The following is an 18,870-nucleotide window of genomic DNA, read 5'->3' on the forward strand; positions in this document are numbered from 1 at the left end:
GTGCACCAAGATGGCGGTACCTCGAATGTGAACAAGAATACTGAAAATATTACCTAATTGTGGTTTATCAAGAGTAAATTGTTATTTCCATCGGTCCAAAATGAAAATAGATTAAGAAATTATTCACAAACCAATCTCATTTTCTTTTTGATTGATCAATTTGTTGTTGTTGTTGTTTTTGTGTGACAGACATCGGAGGATTCCTGATCCTTATCCCTCAATATCGTTCGTTTGGGTGCACTCGTTTCGGCCTCCATGGCCAGCCAAGGCCGGCTGCCAGTCAGCTGATAATCGAGTTGTCTTAACTCTGGGTATAAAGGGACTCCAGCAAAATCCAATCCATATAATGCATGACAGTTTGTGCAGAAAAGCTCCCTAATTTGATACGAAATCGGGTGTTGTTTTCAGGACCTGCCCTCGGTGATCCGGAAGACGGCCGCGTTCCTGGGGAAGTCGTTCTCGGAGGAGGAGGTGTCTCGGCTGGCGCAGCACCTGAGCTTCGAGAGCATGAAGGCCAACCGGGCGGTGAACTACGAGCCCGTGGTGGAGATCAACAAGAAGTACAACCTCATCGAGAAGGACGGCACCTTCATGCGCTCCGGCTCCGTCGGCGGCTGGAAGAACATGATGACCCCGCAGACCATCGACCAGTTCGACGCCTGGAGCGACGCCAAAGTCAAAGGCTCCGGCTTCAAGCTCGTCTGTTGAGCGATCAACCTCGTCTCTTGAGAGATCAACCTCGTCTCTTGAGAGATCAACCTCGTCTATAGAGAGATTAAGCTCGTCTCTTGAGGGATCAAGCTCGTCTCTTAAGAGATCAAGCTCGTCTCTTGAGAGAGTTCTCCATGCCGAGGTGATGCAGGTTTATCAGGAGAGGATGTAATCCAAATAACTTGGATCCCCTCTGCCAAATGGACCGCGTTAAACAGAAAGGAACCAAGCCACATCAGCTATTGCCAAATTTAATCGGGCAAGTTAATTTTTTTCATGAAAACGGTTGTGCGGATTTTTGTGCAAATTTCAGTGAAAATACTCAATAATTTGAAGCAAATTCCTTAAAAATTTCAAAGGAATCCGCACAAACGATCTCTCGTAAAAAATAAAATTGCCCAGTTAAATTTGGCAATAGCAGATGTGGCTTGGTTCCTTTCTGTTAAACTCGGTCCAAATGTCGTACCGCAATCCTGGATTTCAAGGAGGTTGTAACTCTTAAAAATTTATCGAAGGTACGTTGATAAGGGGAAAAATTGAAATTCCTTCATCCAAGGGTTTTTTTCTCATCTGAAACATCTTGTGCATTTTATCTCACAACTGAATGCAGAAATTGCTTACGAAACATCTCTAGGACACAAGTCCAGTTTAGACATTTTATTTCAATAAACAGCTTATAAGTTAAAATAAGTTAAGAATATGCAAAGTACGGACCCATGCTATTTACTTTTATGTGTGAAATTAATATGCCGTCCTATTTCTTTGTTTTGAATTTCAAATAAAGAGGCGCTCTCGCTTACTGAAAGTAGAGATCAAATGAAATATTTCGTGTTGGAAATCGAAAGTACTGCAATGAATTACTCAAATATCCTATTTTGGTGCTAAAAATGCTTACCATGCTTTAATTCTGCGTAAGCGTTAGTATTAAACCTCAATAATTTTAATTTTATTTGTTTTAATCAGGTTTTAGGACATGGCCCAGGCCAGGAGATACGAACTTGTATTGCGGCCACCTAAAACTTAGATCCAATTTTTGTACGATAAGGATACATATATATGAATGTCCTTCAAAGATAGACTTTTAAGGGCGACAAATATTGCAACTCATTTTAAAGAACTTGTTTGATTGTTCTTTTTTTTAATAATAAATAATAATATTGTGAAGATATGGTTTTTGGAATGTCGCGGAAGCATTGATACTGTCTCAACTATAGTTCACTCAGGCTTTAAGCAACCAAAATCAAAGTTATTTCATGGTTAAAGAGTTCGCAGTTTATTATTTTTGTATGTTATATTTTTTAAATTGTCTTGCAAGTGCATTTAATTTTAAGCAAGAAGTGCCAAAAATGAAAAAGAGTAAGTATTAATCCACCCCTAAAATACTCTTCTTACATTCACAGGTGAAATAACGTTGGTTGGAGCAGCAAAATTATATGTAACAATTTTGTATGGATGATAGAATAACGTTATTAAACATATTTATTTTCCAGAACGAAACTTTTGCGTTGTTATTTTAATAAAATTAACTTTGACTTATTATTCCTCAACCAACATTTAACCGGTGACAGTCATTAAAGTATCAAAAGCTAACGTATATTACTAAAGTAGTAAAATGCTTAAAAAACGTGACGCAGTCAGCCAAAAGGGCCTCTAGAGTGGAAACTCGAATTTTATTCACGTGTGGCGTGAAAAATAAAAAAATTGGGGGGAAAAATATTAATGTTCAGACTTCGATATTGAATGTTTTCAAAAGCGGGTCAAACTTTTAAACCATGGTTTGGAATATTGATGTGTTCTGTACAAACCTTTAGAACGCTAGCACATATCATCTGTGTTTTCCTCAAATTTGCGATTCACTGTTCGTCCATGCGGGAGCCCGTGTTGCCTACCTTAAAAATTGAAGGCAAACTGACTTGACATCAAAGTAACCTTTTCTCGATTGAGAAAGGTGGCAAATCGAAACTTCTGCTCAGCTGATGCATGTTGTTTCGTACAACATGTTGATGAATGTTGTTTTGCATGTTGTTGTAGACATCCAGGCTGGGACATAAATATTGCTCATTGAGAAGTCTGGCAAATTCGTAGTGGTGCGCGATTTGCTTCAAGTAGACTCTGGTTTTTCATATGTGCTGGAAATTCAAATTTTTTGTGACTGATGCTGAATAAAGTGTTAACAATATGTTGTATGAGAGTTAATTTCAATATTTTTTCTTGCGCAAATCGTGTTCTGCTTGAAATTTTGCGAGATGCGGTCACTCACATTGTCGTAGCTTGTCTATAATCGATTAAGATATACGCATTGCTAGTACAACATCACAACATTACTGCATCATTACAGTACAAAATTAGAGTATTTGTCTAATGGTGGACTCATTTTTCTCTCAATAAGAGATTTCAAATCCATTGTAGTAATTCATTTCCATTCATTTGTTAAATTTACAGCTGTTTTTAATCTCTTTTTTTTTTCAAACAATCACAACAATTATTCTAAAATCATACATCCTCTATCTGATTGGACTTATAAACACATCACCATCACAGAGAATTTCTAATCACACACCATGAGAAATTAATGATTGAAAGCTGGGATTCCAAAAGTGAGAACTCCGGCTGATTTTCTTTCCGTTTAGAAGCACTCACTTAATCTTGCTTGCTTATCACCATTCATTTTTATTTTATAATGATGCCTTTGCTTTAAACTGAGTCAGTTCGTCACTAATCTTCAACTTTGTCGTGATTGAAAACTATGTTCTTTTTTCCACTTAAAATGTTACGATTTCTGTTTTACATGAGCCTCATTTGTCAGGTAAGTAATTATTTGAATAATTTACATCATTTAATTTCTTCATGAGGGGACCTTAGATTATTTACAAAAACCACATGTTTGCATGTGCCCCATATGCGGTCCCATCATATGTAGCGTAAATAATGTATGACACAAGCTGGATCATAAAGATAAAAGTGTACTGAATCTAAGATTAAATTACCTACCATTTGCCTACTTGTTGTGAAGTAGACGCAAAATATAATGATTATTGATCTGACCATAAATCATCACATTTACGACCGCTTATGGTAAGGAAACCCACAAAATCTATAACTGATTCCTGTATCAACATGGGATGACCAAGTTGAAAAAATCTACTCCCCCTTAGCTAGATAATTTTTGAATCCATGCGTAATGCTTTCGCATTATTTCGATGTTTGTAAGTCAATCGAAATTAATTATAACTATGATTTCGAATAAATGTTTTATATATTGTAGCTGACATGCAGTCCATAATCAACCGAGAAATTAAATATTCCGCAAGTACTTACCATGATAACGTTCTGCAACGCAACACATAAGAAAGCGTTTTGCACTACAAAACTTTCAAAAATCCAAACGACGAATTTTGGTCATATTCAGAAGCACCAATATGTATTTTTTGAGAATAGAAAGAATCAATACTATAGCATACTTTATGAAATTGCAACCACACGAATATAAAATTCAGAGGTGAAATAGGTAAAATGATACATATGATGTATTTAGTAGAGCAAAGTAATGCAGCGTTATTGGAAATAAAAAGTGGAATGAGCTACAAGAGATATAGGCGAGGAAAATGATAATAACACAAGAAGAGATAAAGAAAGAGGGCACACAGAGATCAAGTTGTATAAGATTATTTTCGAATTATTTTCCCACTCAATAATGATCAGTTAGTATGGATTTTGCGAAGCTGGTCACTAGATTGCCTTTTTTCTGCAGGCAGTTAAGTTGTGCAATTTGTAATGATTCATTCCTATTTTGTGCTGCTTTTAAAGGATTTTAAATAACGCTTACACCACTTTCAATTGATTACTTTGGAGCTCTGTTTTGCTAACTAAAGTAAAAAAATGAGTTACTTTTTTACCACGTTTGTGAGGCTCCGATTGAGAAAATTAACCTGAACTCCTCTTTTATATTCTCTACGAGGATCCTTTGAACAGGACACGAAAAATCGCAGAACATTTTGAGCAAAACTTTTGTTCAGCATCTTTTAAAAAATATAACTTGAACGAAAATTAGCAACGTCGCATTTGGAAGAACTCATGTTCGGCCATTCGGTTTTGCTTTCTACACAAACTTCATATTTTAAAGAAAACCTCGCATAGCGTCAGACGTTTAAGCTATCGGCGTGGAAGATAAAGGAAAAACGCAGTATGGACCCTCAGGCGTTGCCAAATTTCCTTTAGTAAAACACGAATTTCCTGATAAACTTGAGGATGCTTTCTTTCCAATTTTTCAGATGATTTTGTTCACCAAAAGTTTCTGAAAATTTAAAGAAAAAAATATTCATATCGTTCCTCAAAAATAAACATTTTACCGGAGGAAATTTGGCAACTCTCGAATGTTCATACAGCGTTCTTCCTTAGTACGGCAGTAAAGCACGTCAAACTTGTCCACCCTCTTCTAAAAAAATTAAGTTGAAGTGATTTTCAGCACTTCAGGGGCATAGTTTCATTTAACAAGGCACATTTTGTTAAATATAACTATTACTTAAAAATTTTACCTTCAACTTTACCCTTATACACAGAAGCTTGCGGCTTAGAATCGCAATGTTTTTAGGATGTAATCCTTTCCATGCATTTTCAAATTAGAGACTGCGGATAATACGAATTTGCGGATGGCCGCGAAGCGTGCAGGATACTTGAGACTCTACTGAATGTTGACAATACTTTCTTGAAATTCCTTATTCTTATTCTTTCGCAGACGAGCACGAACGATAATGCACTTCACGATGCCTTTGCAGAAATATACGCGGCCAAAGCTGAGAAAATCATCATCAACACCACAGATTTCGAGGTTGTCACCCATTCGTCCGGCTACATCGATAAAACTCCTCTCATTTTGGATCTGTTACCGCTTCCATCCCACATCGTCATCCACGGCCCGCGGGGTTTTTCCAAATCCACAAATTTAAATATGCTCAAAACTTTCTTCGAGCACGAGTTGGGCGAAAACCACCTGGCGAAAGACCCCCAAAAGGCCCATAAACTAGGACTCTTCAGAGACAAAAGCATATTCTCCAACGGAACACTATTCTGGAAGCATTTTGCAAGATACCCAGTCGTTTACCTTGACCTAGGCTCGGTAAAAACTAAAACCTTTCACGATTTCACAACTTCTTTTATCGAGCATTGCGTTCATCCTCTGATGGCAAAATTTAGTTACTTACTCAACAATACGAATATCTGGGAGTCTTCAGCGCTGAAGACCGTGAGTTTCTCGAAAAGCTACGAATGGAAGAAAGAGGAGTTGATGAAATTCGGCGTCAATCTTGCGGAACTCATTCGGCGACACCATGATACAAAAAGCATCCTTCTTATAGATGATTACGACCATCCCGTTATTTCTGCTGTCCTTGATACGCATGTGTCGCAGGACGACACCATTAACATAATCGAATTTATGGGAGCCTTCGTGAACGCCATGACCAAGCATAGCGACCACATATACCGCTCGGTGCTCACAGGTACCATAGCAGTCACCCTGGAGTACGGTACGTACTAGTTTTCCTTCTTGTTTATTAGAGAAACTTTAACGACAAAAAATAACAATTAGAACCCAAGTAACACAGTGCAACGCGAATATTGAAATTAAATTCCAATTAAATTCCAATAAAATATTAATTTTTCTACCAGCTAGGTCTCGATACACGATCAAATTCCCGAATCAATTACTACCAAAGCGTCAAGAGTCATCCGTTTTAAAATCATTAGTTTGCTTGATTGTAAAATGAAAGCTTGGCAGACATGTTTCCTTTGACAGAAAATGATGCATGGTGGCACTCAATTCTGATCAAAAAGGACTGTTGCATGGTGACCATCAGTCATCGAGTGGTCTACTTTGATCAGAATTGGTTCGGAATTCGATCGCGCATCGAGACCTTTAAATTGCAATATTTTTACATCATTTTGTCGATTTATGCCGATTTTAAACAATCAATAGCATGACCTTCATGTGTCAGAAAGAAAGGCAATGTGCAATGCAACGAAAAATTGCAACTTATACTTATTTAAATTTTACTGCAAAGTCTCAATAAATGGGGCCCCTTCAAATAGGAGCTAGGCAACATACGGAACACTCAGTGGAATTGCAATATTTCAACAATGTAATTGCCACTTATTGCAATCTGTGCTACTTGGGAATGGGTCTGTTGCACGCATTAAACCGTGTAAACAACATTTTAGGGGTGAAACGCCAAGAAAATCTCGACGGCCACACTGAAAAAGTCTCAAATTAACTCCTCAATAATTTGCACGGTTTGGAAATACCTTCTTCCAATTTCTAGCATCCTGAGGGCAGTACCTAGTCACCGTATCTGGAAACAAGCAACGAAAACTCGCGGCAACTTCCGGTTAGAAGAAACTAATAATTTTGAACAAGCCTTGTTTCACACATTTCTGCATTTTTTATTCAGTCGTATTCATGTTTCCGAGATTTGTGCTGAAACTTTTTCTATAATAGTGGAGAATGGGTCTGCTGCAAGCAAGAACCAAGTAAATCTACTCTTTACAGGTAAAATTGCACGAAAATCACGTCGAGCACGGCAGAAAAGTCGGCGCAGTCTTCCTTACTGCGCAATCTGCCTAGTTTGTAACACGCTTTTCCAAGTTTCCCACGTCTGCGGGCAGTTTTTCTCAGTCGCCGCCGACCAAGTTGGCACAATCAGAACATAATCAGTGAAAACTTATCCGAGTAAACAAACGATTTTCTGACTTTTTTACTGTCGCAATGATGTAAATTATTTTCAAGCGCTTGTTTCCTTCTCCTTATACTCCAAAAGCAAAAGCGTTGAATCAATTGAAATTTTACGCAAGGAGAGTTTAAGACAGCCCTTGAGATTTTTTAGGTTTATTTAGGTTCCAGGTCTCTCTTTGGGCAAACCTGACTTCGGGCCACCGAGAGAAACTGCCCGCAAAGCGGTGAATTGAAAAAACCGTGTTACTAACTACGCAGATTCAAAGCCATTAAACAACAGAAAAAAAAAAAAAAAAACTACGCAGATTGCGCGCTAAGGAGTGGATTTAAGACTTTTCTGATGTGCCAAACGTGAATTTCGAACGAATTTACCCCAAAACAATGTATTCAGTTGGCTGTGCCAGTGTACCTCTTGCGTGCAACACAGACCCATTTTCACGGAAAAATGAAATTCTTCATCCGAGAGTGCTTAAAGTGCTAAGGTCGCAGTATTTTTCATAATTTTTTTTTTTTTTTTTTTTTTTTTTTTTTTTTTTTTTTAACGTGGAACATTGTAAGAAAATTTATTAAGAAGAGAGAAAATCCAACGCCTTGTAACGTTATCAGGCGACATGTGCGACATTTAAAAATATACCAGTGCCCCAGAGCCGAGAGGTACCTAACTCCATTTTAGTCTTTTCGAGATTTTTAGTCTTTTCGTCTTTCGTGGAAAACCGCACGTCGGCCTCATTGTTTCCGCAGTAATGATCGCAATTTTTGAAATTCGGTATCTCGTAAGCGGCGTCAGATAGGGCCATCAAATATTTTACAAACACGGAACCGGTAATGAAGATTTCGAAAATGCCATAAACTTGTTTTTTCCAAAAATGTGAGATAGGCCCCTTATGGTTTTGGGGTACCGATGCATTTTCAGAAACTGGGTTATTTTCTCACATCGATAACTCCTCAATAGGTCAGTTGCGCTGGTTACAGAATTTTGTAATGATTCTTGACTCTTGTAGACTAGTTAAGAATAATTGGATCCGACCAAACAGCAACTTTCTATGTTGAATATCGACCGAGATATCGCGCCTTGAATAACTTGAATTAGGCGTCAAATAGGGCTATCAAATATTCTACGAACACGGAACCTTTAATGAAGATTTCGAAATAACTTAACATACATACAACATAACAAACATAAACTTGATTTTTCCAAAAATGCGAGTCGGGTATTTTATGGCTCTGGGGCACTGATCAGAAAATAGGTTATTTTGTCATATCGATAACTGCTCAATTTACAAACCAAGGATATTCCCGTGCCCCTACTAGTTGCATCTTGAACATGAAATTCGCTACATTGCAGACACTTATTATTTCTCAATTTTTTTCAGACATGGATACTTCCTCATCCAACGTGGAATACTATTCAATATTCGACGCAATAATATTCTACAATGCATACGGCCTTACGGGAGACGATCTCAAGGTACTCCAAAAGCAGCTGCATGTTCCCCCGTCGCAGATGGAGCTGACGAGATCGTATTACCAGGGATACAACGTGTTTGATAACAGGTTCGCTGCTGATACGGGATTGTACATAAGATGGGCCCCAGTCGCACCGAAAACCAAGATTTACAACACGTACTCGGTTCTTGCGTCTTTGAAAAACGTGGATTTGAAACCCTGGTGGCCTTCAGGGGAAGTTCCGCTCATACCGCTCATCACAGCCGACAAGTACGCGACCGATTTCGAAGAGTGCATGTTGAGGAGCTGTAGTATTGACGTGGAGACTTACATTTCAAGGTTAGACTTTTCAATTTGATTTTTCACTGAAAAAATCGATGAAAACATATGTTGAATCGGTAGAAAGATGTGATTTTAATTTTTTAAAAAAAAAACATTTTTCGGAGGAGCAAATCTTTTTTCCAAAAAAAAAACAGATAGCGGTTGAACGCATGCGCGAGTCGTTTTGACAAGCGTGTTAAGCGCTCAGCCGATAGGCGGCGCTTTTTGATTTCGATTTGCCACTAGAGCTCTAGTATAGTAGGGCGCTCAAGCGATCAAATGGCGCACCAACTCATCGATGCACGAAACGCCATTTTTACTTTTTTTTTTTTTGATTACCTCATTATGCCTCTGTGAATACGATTAAATGCAAATTAGCGTAAGAAATAAATAACAGTCCTAAAACTCTCTTTGCTATGCGGTTTATAGTTATCCTATAATTACTTCTGAAAGTTCAAGATTCGCGTTCTGTTTTCCGAAAACTTTTCCACCGGTGATAACCTTATTCGGAGACCTTAGTAGAATTCGCCTACATCTAGGTTATGTGTCTTTGACCTAGGTACTGGAGAGTATTGCCATCCTTTTGCCCTTCTCTGATTGGTTCATGAGTTTTGGCGTCTTTGGCCCTCTTCTGGCTTAATAAGATCAATGTTCATTTTCTGTAGGTACATAGCCGCGATTCAGATTCAGATGACACTACTCTCCCGTATTTGCTTCTCGCGTCTCGCTTACTACTTTGTGTTTTCATATTTCGTCCATCTCCCTCCATCCATAATTAATTCCATACTCCATCCGCCTCGTTCAAGATTGTGTTGTGAAATTTAAGATTGTGAAATTGTCTGAAATTTGAAGCATAATATTTTGGAATTATTCAACGTATGTGTCTTGTCTTCAGACTCGTTCTGCCCACCTCGTGAAGTTTGTGAAAGTTTCTGAAGTATAATGCTGTGAAATTATTTGACCAATTATCATGCTACCTCAGAGACTGTTTTAGTGTTTTTGGGTTAATTAAAGTATGTCAGGTAGGAGATCTGCCATTTGCGATACATGCAAAATGCTTCATTATACTAGTGTACCAAAGTTGTTCTCAAGCACCAATTACAACACGGTTTGCATTTTTATGCTGAATAGCATAGATAAACGACTGGAGCATTTTGCGCAGCTCCAGCGCAGGGATTTGTACCTTCGTAATTGTCACCACCTCATGTATCCTTGATCATAGAATATCTGTTATTCTCAAAGCGATGTCGTCATCACATCCCTGTCAGTTCACAACTTCTAATTATTGAGTTTAACTAGGTGTCAAAAAATCTGAGATATCTGAAGTAACAGAAAATTGTGTACTTTCAAAGTCTAAGATTTTTTGCGGCACCGACAGTTTCATAAATCTTCCTTATAACACTCTACTCTGAAACCGCTACATTCTACCTCTCACATTGCTCCATAACAAAGGTATGTGTTAGCCTCTTATTTGTACTAAAAATTCTAGGTTTCATGACTCATTTACTCATTCACTCTCTGGTGAATTTGGTTCCGTCAGATTCATTGCAAGACACCTTATGTGTTATCTCCGCAGACCTAACACAGACATTTGAACGCTCAATGAGAGCAAAATTTCAACTGGCCTGATGTCTACTTTTCAGTAAAGAGGGTAAATAACCTTCCTTAAGGACTCGCTTTGAGACGATAAAACAAGGTTTCTCCATTACTTACCGTAAGACGATAATAAGTGTTCCACCAGACTATGTAGGAGATGAGGTTGAAAGTTACATCACCTCCATGTGTGAGGAAGTTTTCTTACCTATAACCTGATTTTATGACTTACAATAACAAAAGATACTGCTTTCGCCTGGCATTTTTTAATGCGTCGCATCGTCTAATAAACGGGGACCTACATTTACTTGATTCCATGAATAGGTAAAATGGCTCAGAGAGAATTTCGTCGAATGATCACTACGGCCATCTCTCATCCAGTTGGAGAACTTTTACTTACCTTTGATTAAAAAATTCATGAACCATAGAGTTTTTGGAAATTGAGTACACAATATTATTGTGAAAGATTTTTGAGGTTGAGTCTTTGTTTACATTCTCAAAGTATCAAAAGTTCTACAGTTTCATCGTGTTTCCTCCTAACTTTATCAGCTTATGAGCAATGGCTCCTAATTTACTCAACTCCTCAGCAGGCCAAAACTCTATACCTCTACAGATACATATGAGAATCATGCGTTTCAACGAAACCTACGAGTCCTCTTATCATCACTCAGGAACCACCGATCTTTTCTGCAGGTGTCATGGACCATTCATGACAAATACTGTTGCAACCACCCTTATCCTAGGTACATATCTATGCATAGTAATTCTAGTGATCAGCTCCATACTCACAATGTAATTTCTGTAAAATACAGTTGGACGGTGGAATTACCAGACCCCGTATCTCGGTTTGCGACGTCGTAGACTTCCTTTCATACTTTCTTCTTTACACGGAAAACCAACCAACATCAATTTATAAAAACTTCTGCAATTTTTCTTCTCTGTGCAAAGAAAACTCTGTGAAAACCAAGGAGGAAAATGATTTGTTCTCTGTCCAAAAGAATAAAATGGGAGCGGAGATTTTTAAGCACCGCAAACGAGATACATGGTCTGCTAGTTTCACTGTTGACTTGTTACGATATACCTATACCTACAATATCCCTACAGATTACATTGAAGATATTACTGTCCCTGTAACAGTGACTGATTCGAATGTTATCACAGTAGAGGGTTTCAGATATTTGGGCCAGCATGGTTTATTAATTACACAGAACGTAAGTTACCTTTATAAATTAAGACGTAGAGGCAACTTCTGCCTTTGGTTGGCCAGAAATTTCTGTAAACGCATTTAAATTCCTAAAATTAATGAGAAATTCCGAATCTACTAAATGAAAGCAAGGATTTCAGGAGAACATGATTAACAATTTGCTGTCAGAAGGAAAACTGCGGAAGGAAAGTGGGAAAGATTTTTCACTAAGGCTCAACATAATATGAGGAGGAAAAAATGAATGTAATTTCCGTTTACCCTGGTTATAATTCTGGTATTGCAAGAATTCTCTTTCTCTATTTACGTAATTACGTATTAGATTATTGTATTGTATCTGTATGAAATCCTGTTATCACGAAGACAGAGTATCATAGAGCATAAACAATAAACATAGGAAAGGTTGTGTCTGATCATGAGTCATTAGAAGGTTTTAGCGTAGTGTGCTGCAACCTAGCGGACACATGGTGCCTTCGATTCGCGAAAAGTTACCTTCAGTACTCACAATCAGTTGCAGTTGATTGATTTCGTTTATTGTCTCATCATTTACCTATTAATATTTATATTTCGTTCATTTATTTACCTATAATATTTTTTACGTGTCCAATTAGGGCATCATTAAAACAATTAATTTGGCCTCGTTAAGTGATACGTTCATCTTTGATACATTTTCTTCAAATGATCTAGAAAAGTTATTTTTTTGGAGCCGTAATAGTTTTCTCTGTTTTTATGAGAAATCGAGGATTTTTTATGTATTAATATTTCGGTACTTAAGTAATGGATCATTATTTTTCTTATGGATCTTGGATTTTTTTTCGGGGGGGGGGGAGGAAGCACAATTTTAGATGTTTTAATTATTGCAAATTTTAACATACTCAGTTAATAGGTAGTAAATTAAATCTGGGACTCATTAAAATTGCGCTCATCGCTGAGCGCTTCTCTAATACCCACGTATTAGAGCTTTCCCGCTTGTTGATTTTTCTCGCCGACGTGCAGTAAGACACGTTTCCAACGCATGTTGGCAACATTGACAATGTTTCATTGATAATGTTAGAAACTTCACCCGATAGTTTCCTCTCTAAAATATGAATTAGCAGTGGAGATTCTGAAACACACCAACCAAGAAATGCACTTTCTGCACCCAACACTGGAAAAAAAAAACACATTGGATCTAGAGTCCAGACTCTTAAAAACATCGACAAGAAAAAGTACCCTTGATTCAATCAGAATCTAGCTTAAATCAAGAACCAAGCCTCTTAATTTAAGCGGATTTCGTTTTGATTCAAGCAAAAATCCGATTGAATCAAGAGTATTTTTCCTTGTCAATGATTTCAAGACTCTGAACTCTAGATCCAATGTGTTTTTTTCCAGTGAGCGCCTCAATTACATTCCTATCCACCATTTGACAACTCGTTCAACAGAGTCTTTAAAATGCAGTTTCCTTGAGCACTGTTTCGCCACCGCGAATAATCAAAACGACTGTATTTTTTAAACAAAATTATTATATACTTACATTATTTACAGGTTCGATTTACTGCAGCTGAAAAAGTCATTGCTCACACCGGAAAAACCCACTGTGACGAGTGATATCATTCTCGCTTTCCTGTTCCAAAGCGGTTATTTCACGCCGTTGGAACGTAACGGGGACGAGCGAACCATCACTGCTCCAAATTACGAGGTCCAAACGAAAATGATCGAGAGTTTCTATCGGACCGCATATTTGTATAAACGCTACAATTACACCAAAGAAGACGAGAAACAATACGTTACAGCGATGGACAAGCTTAATTCTACAATCAGCACGTTTCAAGATGTTGTTAAATCCGTGAGGAATTTGTTTCGGAGCGAAGCTCCGCTCGGAGAAAAATTCATGCAGGCTGTCTTGCTCTACCCCCTTGTGAATTCTGACAAATTTTATGCGTATCGGATAGAGAAGCACGATGACCCGTTTCTCAGATACGATGCTGTTGCTGAGAGGAGAAGGGACAACGCAGCCATCGTGGTCACGCTGAGATGCAGACCTCAGGACCTGAAACGGGCCGTGGGGCAGATTGTAAAAGCACCGGTGGATAAAAAATTTGATCTGCTGCCCAATCGGAAGGATAAGATTGATTTACGATTAATAATTACTGAGGATAAAGAAGTCTACGGTTATTTTAATTATACTACGTTCAAAGGCGATTCGACTTCTGAAATGTGGCCGACGCTGAAACACTACTGACGACAGAAGTTTTGTTACGATTCGCTGTTAATACTAAATAAATTTACGTGGTCAATATTACTTAACGTAGATTTTTTGAGAAATTATGCGCAATAGAAACAAAAAAATATTGATTAATGAATCAGTATTTTTTGCTATTGCGATTCTTTTCTCGGTCAATTTTAAAAATTGAACCAATTTAAAACTAAAAAGAGCCATGTGAATAGAGTTTGCGTGAAAGATACTCATTTTGTCATAAATACATCCAATTTAAGACACGGTTCCAGCCCCTAAGCTTCATTTTAAGTTTTGAAAATTTTGTGAAACTCTCTTCTTTGTCTTTTTCATTTCTGTGAGAATTATAGTTAATTGAAATTTTCGTAATAAATGATACATCATTTATTACGGTTTGATAGAGATGCGCTCCATCCTTGCGTAACCCCTCTTAAGTTGTGCACGCGTGCTACTCTACGCATTTCCGAGTAGCGTACGCATATCGGTACTCAGTGCGATTTGCTACATAAGAACCGAGAGTAAGCCTTGTGATCGGGCTCGCGAAGACGGCGTACCGCTTGAAGTATTCTCACAGTTTCGCAGGCGCTTCCCCGATCGTTTTTTCGCGCAAACTTCAATGAGTTCAAAGTTACGGACATTTTGTTCCGGGAGATGAGGTTCCTTTTCACAAATCCGGTCTTATATATGAAGCAACAAAACTCTCTCGCACATCCACAACGATAAATGAGAGCTTGATCTCTTTCCCGCTGACTTAGAGATTTTAACGCGAGTAGAAAAGTTGGACAAGACGAAACGCAATATGCAGTTTTGACTTGCAAGAGCGTAAAATTGCGTACCCACAAAATGAAGGAGACTTTTATTTCGCTGTTTCAGAGACTTTAACGTGGGATTAGAAAAGTTGGATGGGGTGAGACGCACGATATAATGTTCCGATTTCCAAGGATGTAAAATTGCGTATCCACAACTTGAAGGAGAATCTCTTTTCGGGTGACTCAGAGAATTTAATGCAGGGTAAAAAAGTTGGATAGGGAGCAACAGGTGATACAACTATTTTGACTTCCAACAAGATAGAGATGCATCTCGATAAAATGAGGGAGAACATACCTCGGACAAAAATTTTAGGAACAAAGTTAGAAAAGCTGAAACAGACAGAATTCCGAACAATTTCACTTTACATATAGCCAAGTAGTTTTTCTACTCCTACGAATCAATAATCAATCAAGGAAACCCGTTCACTCACTCGATTGACTTTTTAGGCTATGTGCACATGTTAAACCAATCGATACTATCTCAGCAAAAGTAAGTCGATTTGATGTATCGGATACGATTTACTGCATCGAGAGGCTAGGTTGACTAACATATATAAAAATCGTACGAATAAAAATATTCAAAAAAATGTATTAATTTATTTTCTTTTTATTGGAAATTTTAACTTAAATTATGTGAAAAGTTCAAAGGAGGACATTCACAGCTTTCTTCAAGATGAAATATTATAAAAATATATTATTTTACCATCCGAATTTTTATACAGCTATTTCTCCGAGCACGGTAGAATTGCTGGTAAAATTCGCCTGGGTACCATGGCTCAGTCTCCTTCCTCCTCCTCTTAAATGGCATTTTCATATCAGTAAACTCCTATTTGGACGTATTTCTACCAAACAGACCTATGTGGAAGTGAGAAATATGGGGTGTGCTCGTTAGTTCTCTTGCGTGGCGAGTGAATGAGAATAATAAAGCGCCAGTGACGTCAGCGGCAATGAAGGAGACCGAGCACGAGCCGGGGATCATCGTCGGGGCGCTGTAACTCATGAGCCCTGTCCACAACGCTTTCTTGCCATGCCCGCGGCTCATGAGTTCCGCATCCAGTTGACACATAGGTCTGTTTGATAGAATGCAATATCCCGCTTTTCCAATTCTTCAAAAGGAATCACGCCCACTTTTACATTGCTTCTTATGCAGCTTCAACGAGCACATCCCATATTTCTCACCTCCACATAGGTCTCTTTGGTAGAAATATGTCCATTTTTTCCATGACTATCCCATTATTCAATCCATCCGATCAATTGCATCATAATCCTCCTTTCAAATGTAGCTCTTCACCGAACTGGACCTGGCTTCTAAAACGATCGCCACACATTGGGCATCGAACACGTCTAAGTCCAGGTTGTCCATTCTTAATCCTTTCGTGGCACGTAGCACAAATTCTATGTCCACAATCCAGCACTACGTTCTTCTTTTCGTCGCGGCATATTTTGAAAGCTTGTAGTGGTTGAAATGTTGGTTGTCTCGGTGGTAATGGTTCGGGTGAGTAGTTTCGTATTATTGTCGGAAGAGGTGATTGCTGTAATGGTGGAGATTCCCCCCTCCGTGATGGTTCCTGCCGGCGCCTTGGTGGTGATGGCCTGGTCGGTGATGGTAGCATCCGTTGCCATGGTGGTTGTGATGGTATTGGCGATGGCGGTGATACCCGTGTTTGTGATGACCGTAGTGGCGATGGCTGTGGTAGTGATAACTGCGGGGGTGATAGCCGTGGTGACGATGACTGTGGTAGTGATGGCTGCGGTGCCCGTAATGATGTTTGTTGACGTATTTGTGGTGATGCCTGGGATGGTGCCTCAGAAGACGATGATGATGGACTTCTCTCGACAGATCTATTCCTACGGCCCCTGTCAATGATTCAAGTATATTTAGTTGCGATCCTTGCAGGATGGGAACAATAAGTTTTGTTATTTGATTTTTCCATTTTATCAGGTTTGATAAATGTTATTACCTGATTTATTTATCAATAAATCGGTCGCGCCTCGTGCAGTTCTCAGTCAATTTTAGTCTACGTGTAGTTTTATTTTTATTTTTCGGTTTTTAACATTTTAAAGTATTCTCGAAACTCGAACGCGCACGGATTATAGTGCTAGTGAAATATGTGTGGCCTGAAGATGGAATAAGGTGTTCCGAAATGTACATCGCTACTTGAATAGAAGAAAAAGATAATCAGGACGAAAAAATAAATCAGGTAATAACATAATAAGTTTTGTCTATTCAAATGCACCTAAGACAATAGCTGCAAAGACGGGTTGCCTTGTCTAAATCGGACTACTCACAATGTATATGAATAGAAAACAGTAAGTGTTGCCATAGGGTGATTCAAAAAACTATTTTCGTATCGGATTCTGGTTCCAAGTAGAAATTCTGGAGGAAAGGTAACAATAATAGAGCTGAGAAAAATGTTCGGTTCGTGCAACAATTTTTCGAGGTTGCGCAGCCTCTTTTTTCAGACAAAAATCTAGTTCTACGCATTGGCGGATCCAGAAAGGCAACATTGTTTTTTCCTCATTTAAACATGTGGAAATGTATCGATTCTAGGAGGGGCCAGGTGCTCCGACAAGAATCGATTATCCACCACAGGTTTAAATGGAAGGAAGACAGTGTTGCCAAATTGCTGAATCCGCCTCTGGTTCTACGTTTTCTCGCTCTCGGGATATTTAGACACGTGTGCTTGGAATATCGGCTCTGAGTAGAATATCAATGGAAATATACAAGTACCATATTGGAGTCGTGAAGAATTTAGGCACGATCGAATTATTTTTTGGAGGTGTGCAAGCGCACCCACCGAACAAACGATCGTCGAAAAATACTTCCTCGGCTCGAAACGAACTGAATCCGTAGAAAAATGAGCAAAACCTGCGTTTTTTCGCGTGTAAGTGGGGCGCGCATCCCTACCCCCTGAAAATAATCTGATCATCCCCAAATTTTGCAAAGCTCTACTTAGGTATTCTGCTTCTTACAGTTTTTGGACTGGGAGCCGATTTTCTAACGCACAAAGTGTGTTAACATTATCGACCCGACATTTTTCTCAGCTTTATCATTGTCACGTATTTTCCAGAATTCTTACTGAAAACTAAAATCTGGGACTAAAATTTTTTTGAACCATCCCAGTGTCGCCAGATAACAAGATTGGCTATGTATGTTTTCTCTGCGCTAGCTTTTACTTATATCTGATTCGAAGCGTCAACTAATTTTAAGCATTAAGAGACTCCGCGTCACTCAGTTATCTCCAAGTAAAGAAAATCATAAAAGGAAATGATAAAAATCACAAAATTCACTCGCACGACCCTCAAGTAAAGAAAATAATATTCTATACCCGCTATCCGTTTCATAATTGAATTGCAAACTATGTGTATAATCAGCCCATCCATATCGTATGTTGCCTAATTTTTCTTATGCTTTACTTGTTTAATGAAAACTGAGGGACATTTCGCCGTGGAATTTTTCGAACATATTCGTCATATTCTATGGAGAGTTTCAAGGCGATATATTGCGCAATTTTCCTGCAAACAATGCAACTTGAGAGGAAATGAGGCACCGTGATATACAATCAAGGTAATTGGATCGCGTTAAGCAGAAAAGAACTAAGCAACATCAGCTTTTGCCAAATTTAACTGGGCGATTTCATTTTAACAAGAGAACGTCTGTGCGAATACTTTTGAAAATTTTAACGAATTTTCTATGTTCTATGCAGAAAATGCGCTGAAAATTTGCAGAAAATTCGTTTTCGTGTAAAAAGTTTAACTACCCTTTTAAATTTGGCCATAGCTGATGTGGCTTGGTTCTTTTATGCTTGATGCGGTCCAATTCTAGTTAAATATGTCCAATTGGATG

General features: G+C 38.4%; 2 protein-coding genes and 1 long non-coding RNA gene across 8 annotated transcripts in view; 2 read left to right on the forward strand and 1 right to left on the reverse strand.

Annotated features, from left to right (window-relative positions):
* LOC109038979 (luciferin sulfotransferase) overlaps positions 1-2,208 on the forward strand; it is a 15,957-nt gene extending 13,749 nt beyond the window's left edge. For 5 of the 6 annotated variants that reach the window (XM_019054267.2, XM_019054270.2, XM_072304632.1 and 2 more), the window contains exon 7: positions 409-2,208. In XM_019054267.2, coding sequence (XP_018909812.2) covers positions 409-708 — 300 coding nt within the window. In that variant the 3' untranslated portion in view covers positions 709-2,208. The remainder of the gene's footprint in view (positions 1-408) is intronic. The other variant, XM_072304630.1, reaches the window with a different exon arrangement.
* On the reverse strand, positions 1,859-4,408 carry LOC109038982 (uncharacterized). The gene is made up of 2 exons (XR_002009659.2): positions 4,030-4,408; positions 1,859-2,840 (listed from the first exon to the last, which is right to left on the reverse strand). It is a non-coding gene; the product is annotated as an uncharacterized lncRNA (long non-coding RNA).
* On the forward strand, positions 3,072-14,280 carry LOC109038977 (uncharacterized). The gene is made up of 4 exons (XM_019054263.2): positions 3,072-3,517; positions 5,447-6,236; positions 8,812-9,223; positions 13,524-14,280. The coding sequence occupies exons 1-4, from the start codon at positions 3,458-3,460 to the stop codon at positions 14,218-14,220; spliced, it is 1,959 nt and encodes a 652-aa protein (XP_018909808.2). The 5' UTR covers positions 3,072-3,457; the 3' UTR covers positions 14,221-14,280.
* Positions 14,281-18,870: the final 4,590 nt, after the last annotated feature.

Source organism: Bemisia tabaci, chromosome 9, assembly GCF_918797505.1.
Source record: "Bemisia tabaci chromosome 9, PGI_BMITA_v3".
Classification (NCBI taxonomy): Eukaryota; Metazoa; Arthropoda; class Insecta; order Hemiptera; family Aleyrodidae; genus Bemisia; species Bemisia tabaci.

Excerpts from the sequence above, each read along its gene's own strand:
- LOC109038977 (XM_019054263.2), top strand. The coding sequence starts at position 3,458 with ATGTTCTTTTTTCCACTTAAAATGTTACGATTTCTGTTTTACATGAGC. Across the intron at positions 6,237-8,811 it reads AGCAGTCACCCTGGAGTACG|ACATGGATACTTCCTCATCC; the intron begins GTACGTACTAGT and ends AATTTTTTTCAG. Across the intron at positions 9,224-13,523 it reads GTGGAGACTTACATTTCAAG|GTTCGATTTACTGCAGCTGA; the intron begins GTTAGACTTTTC and ends CATTATTTACAG.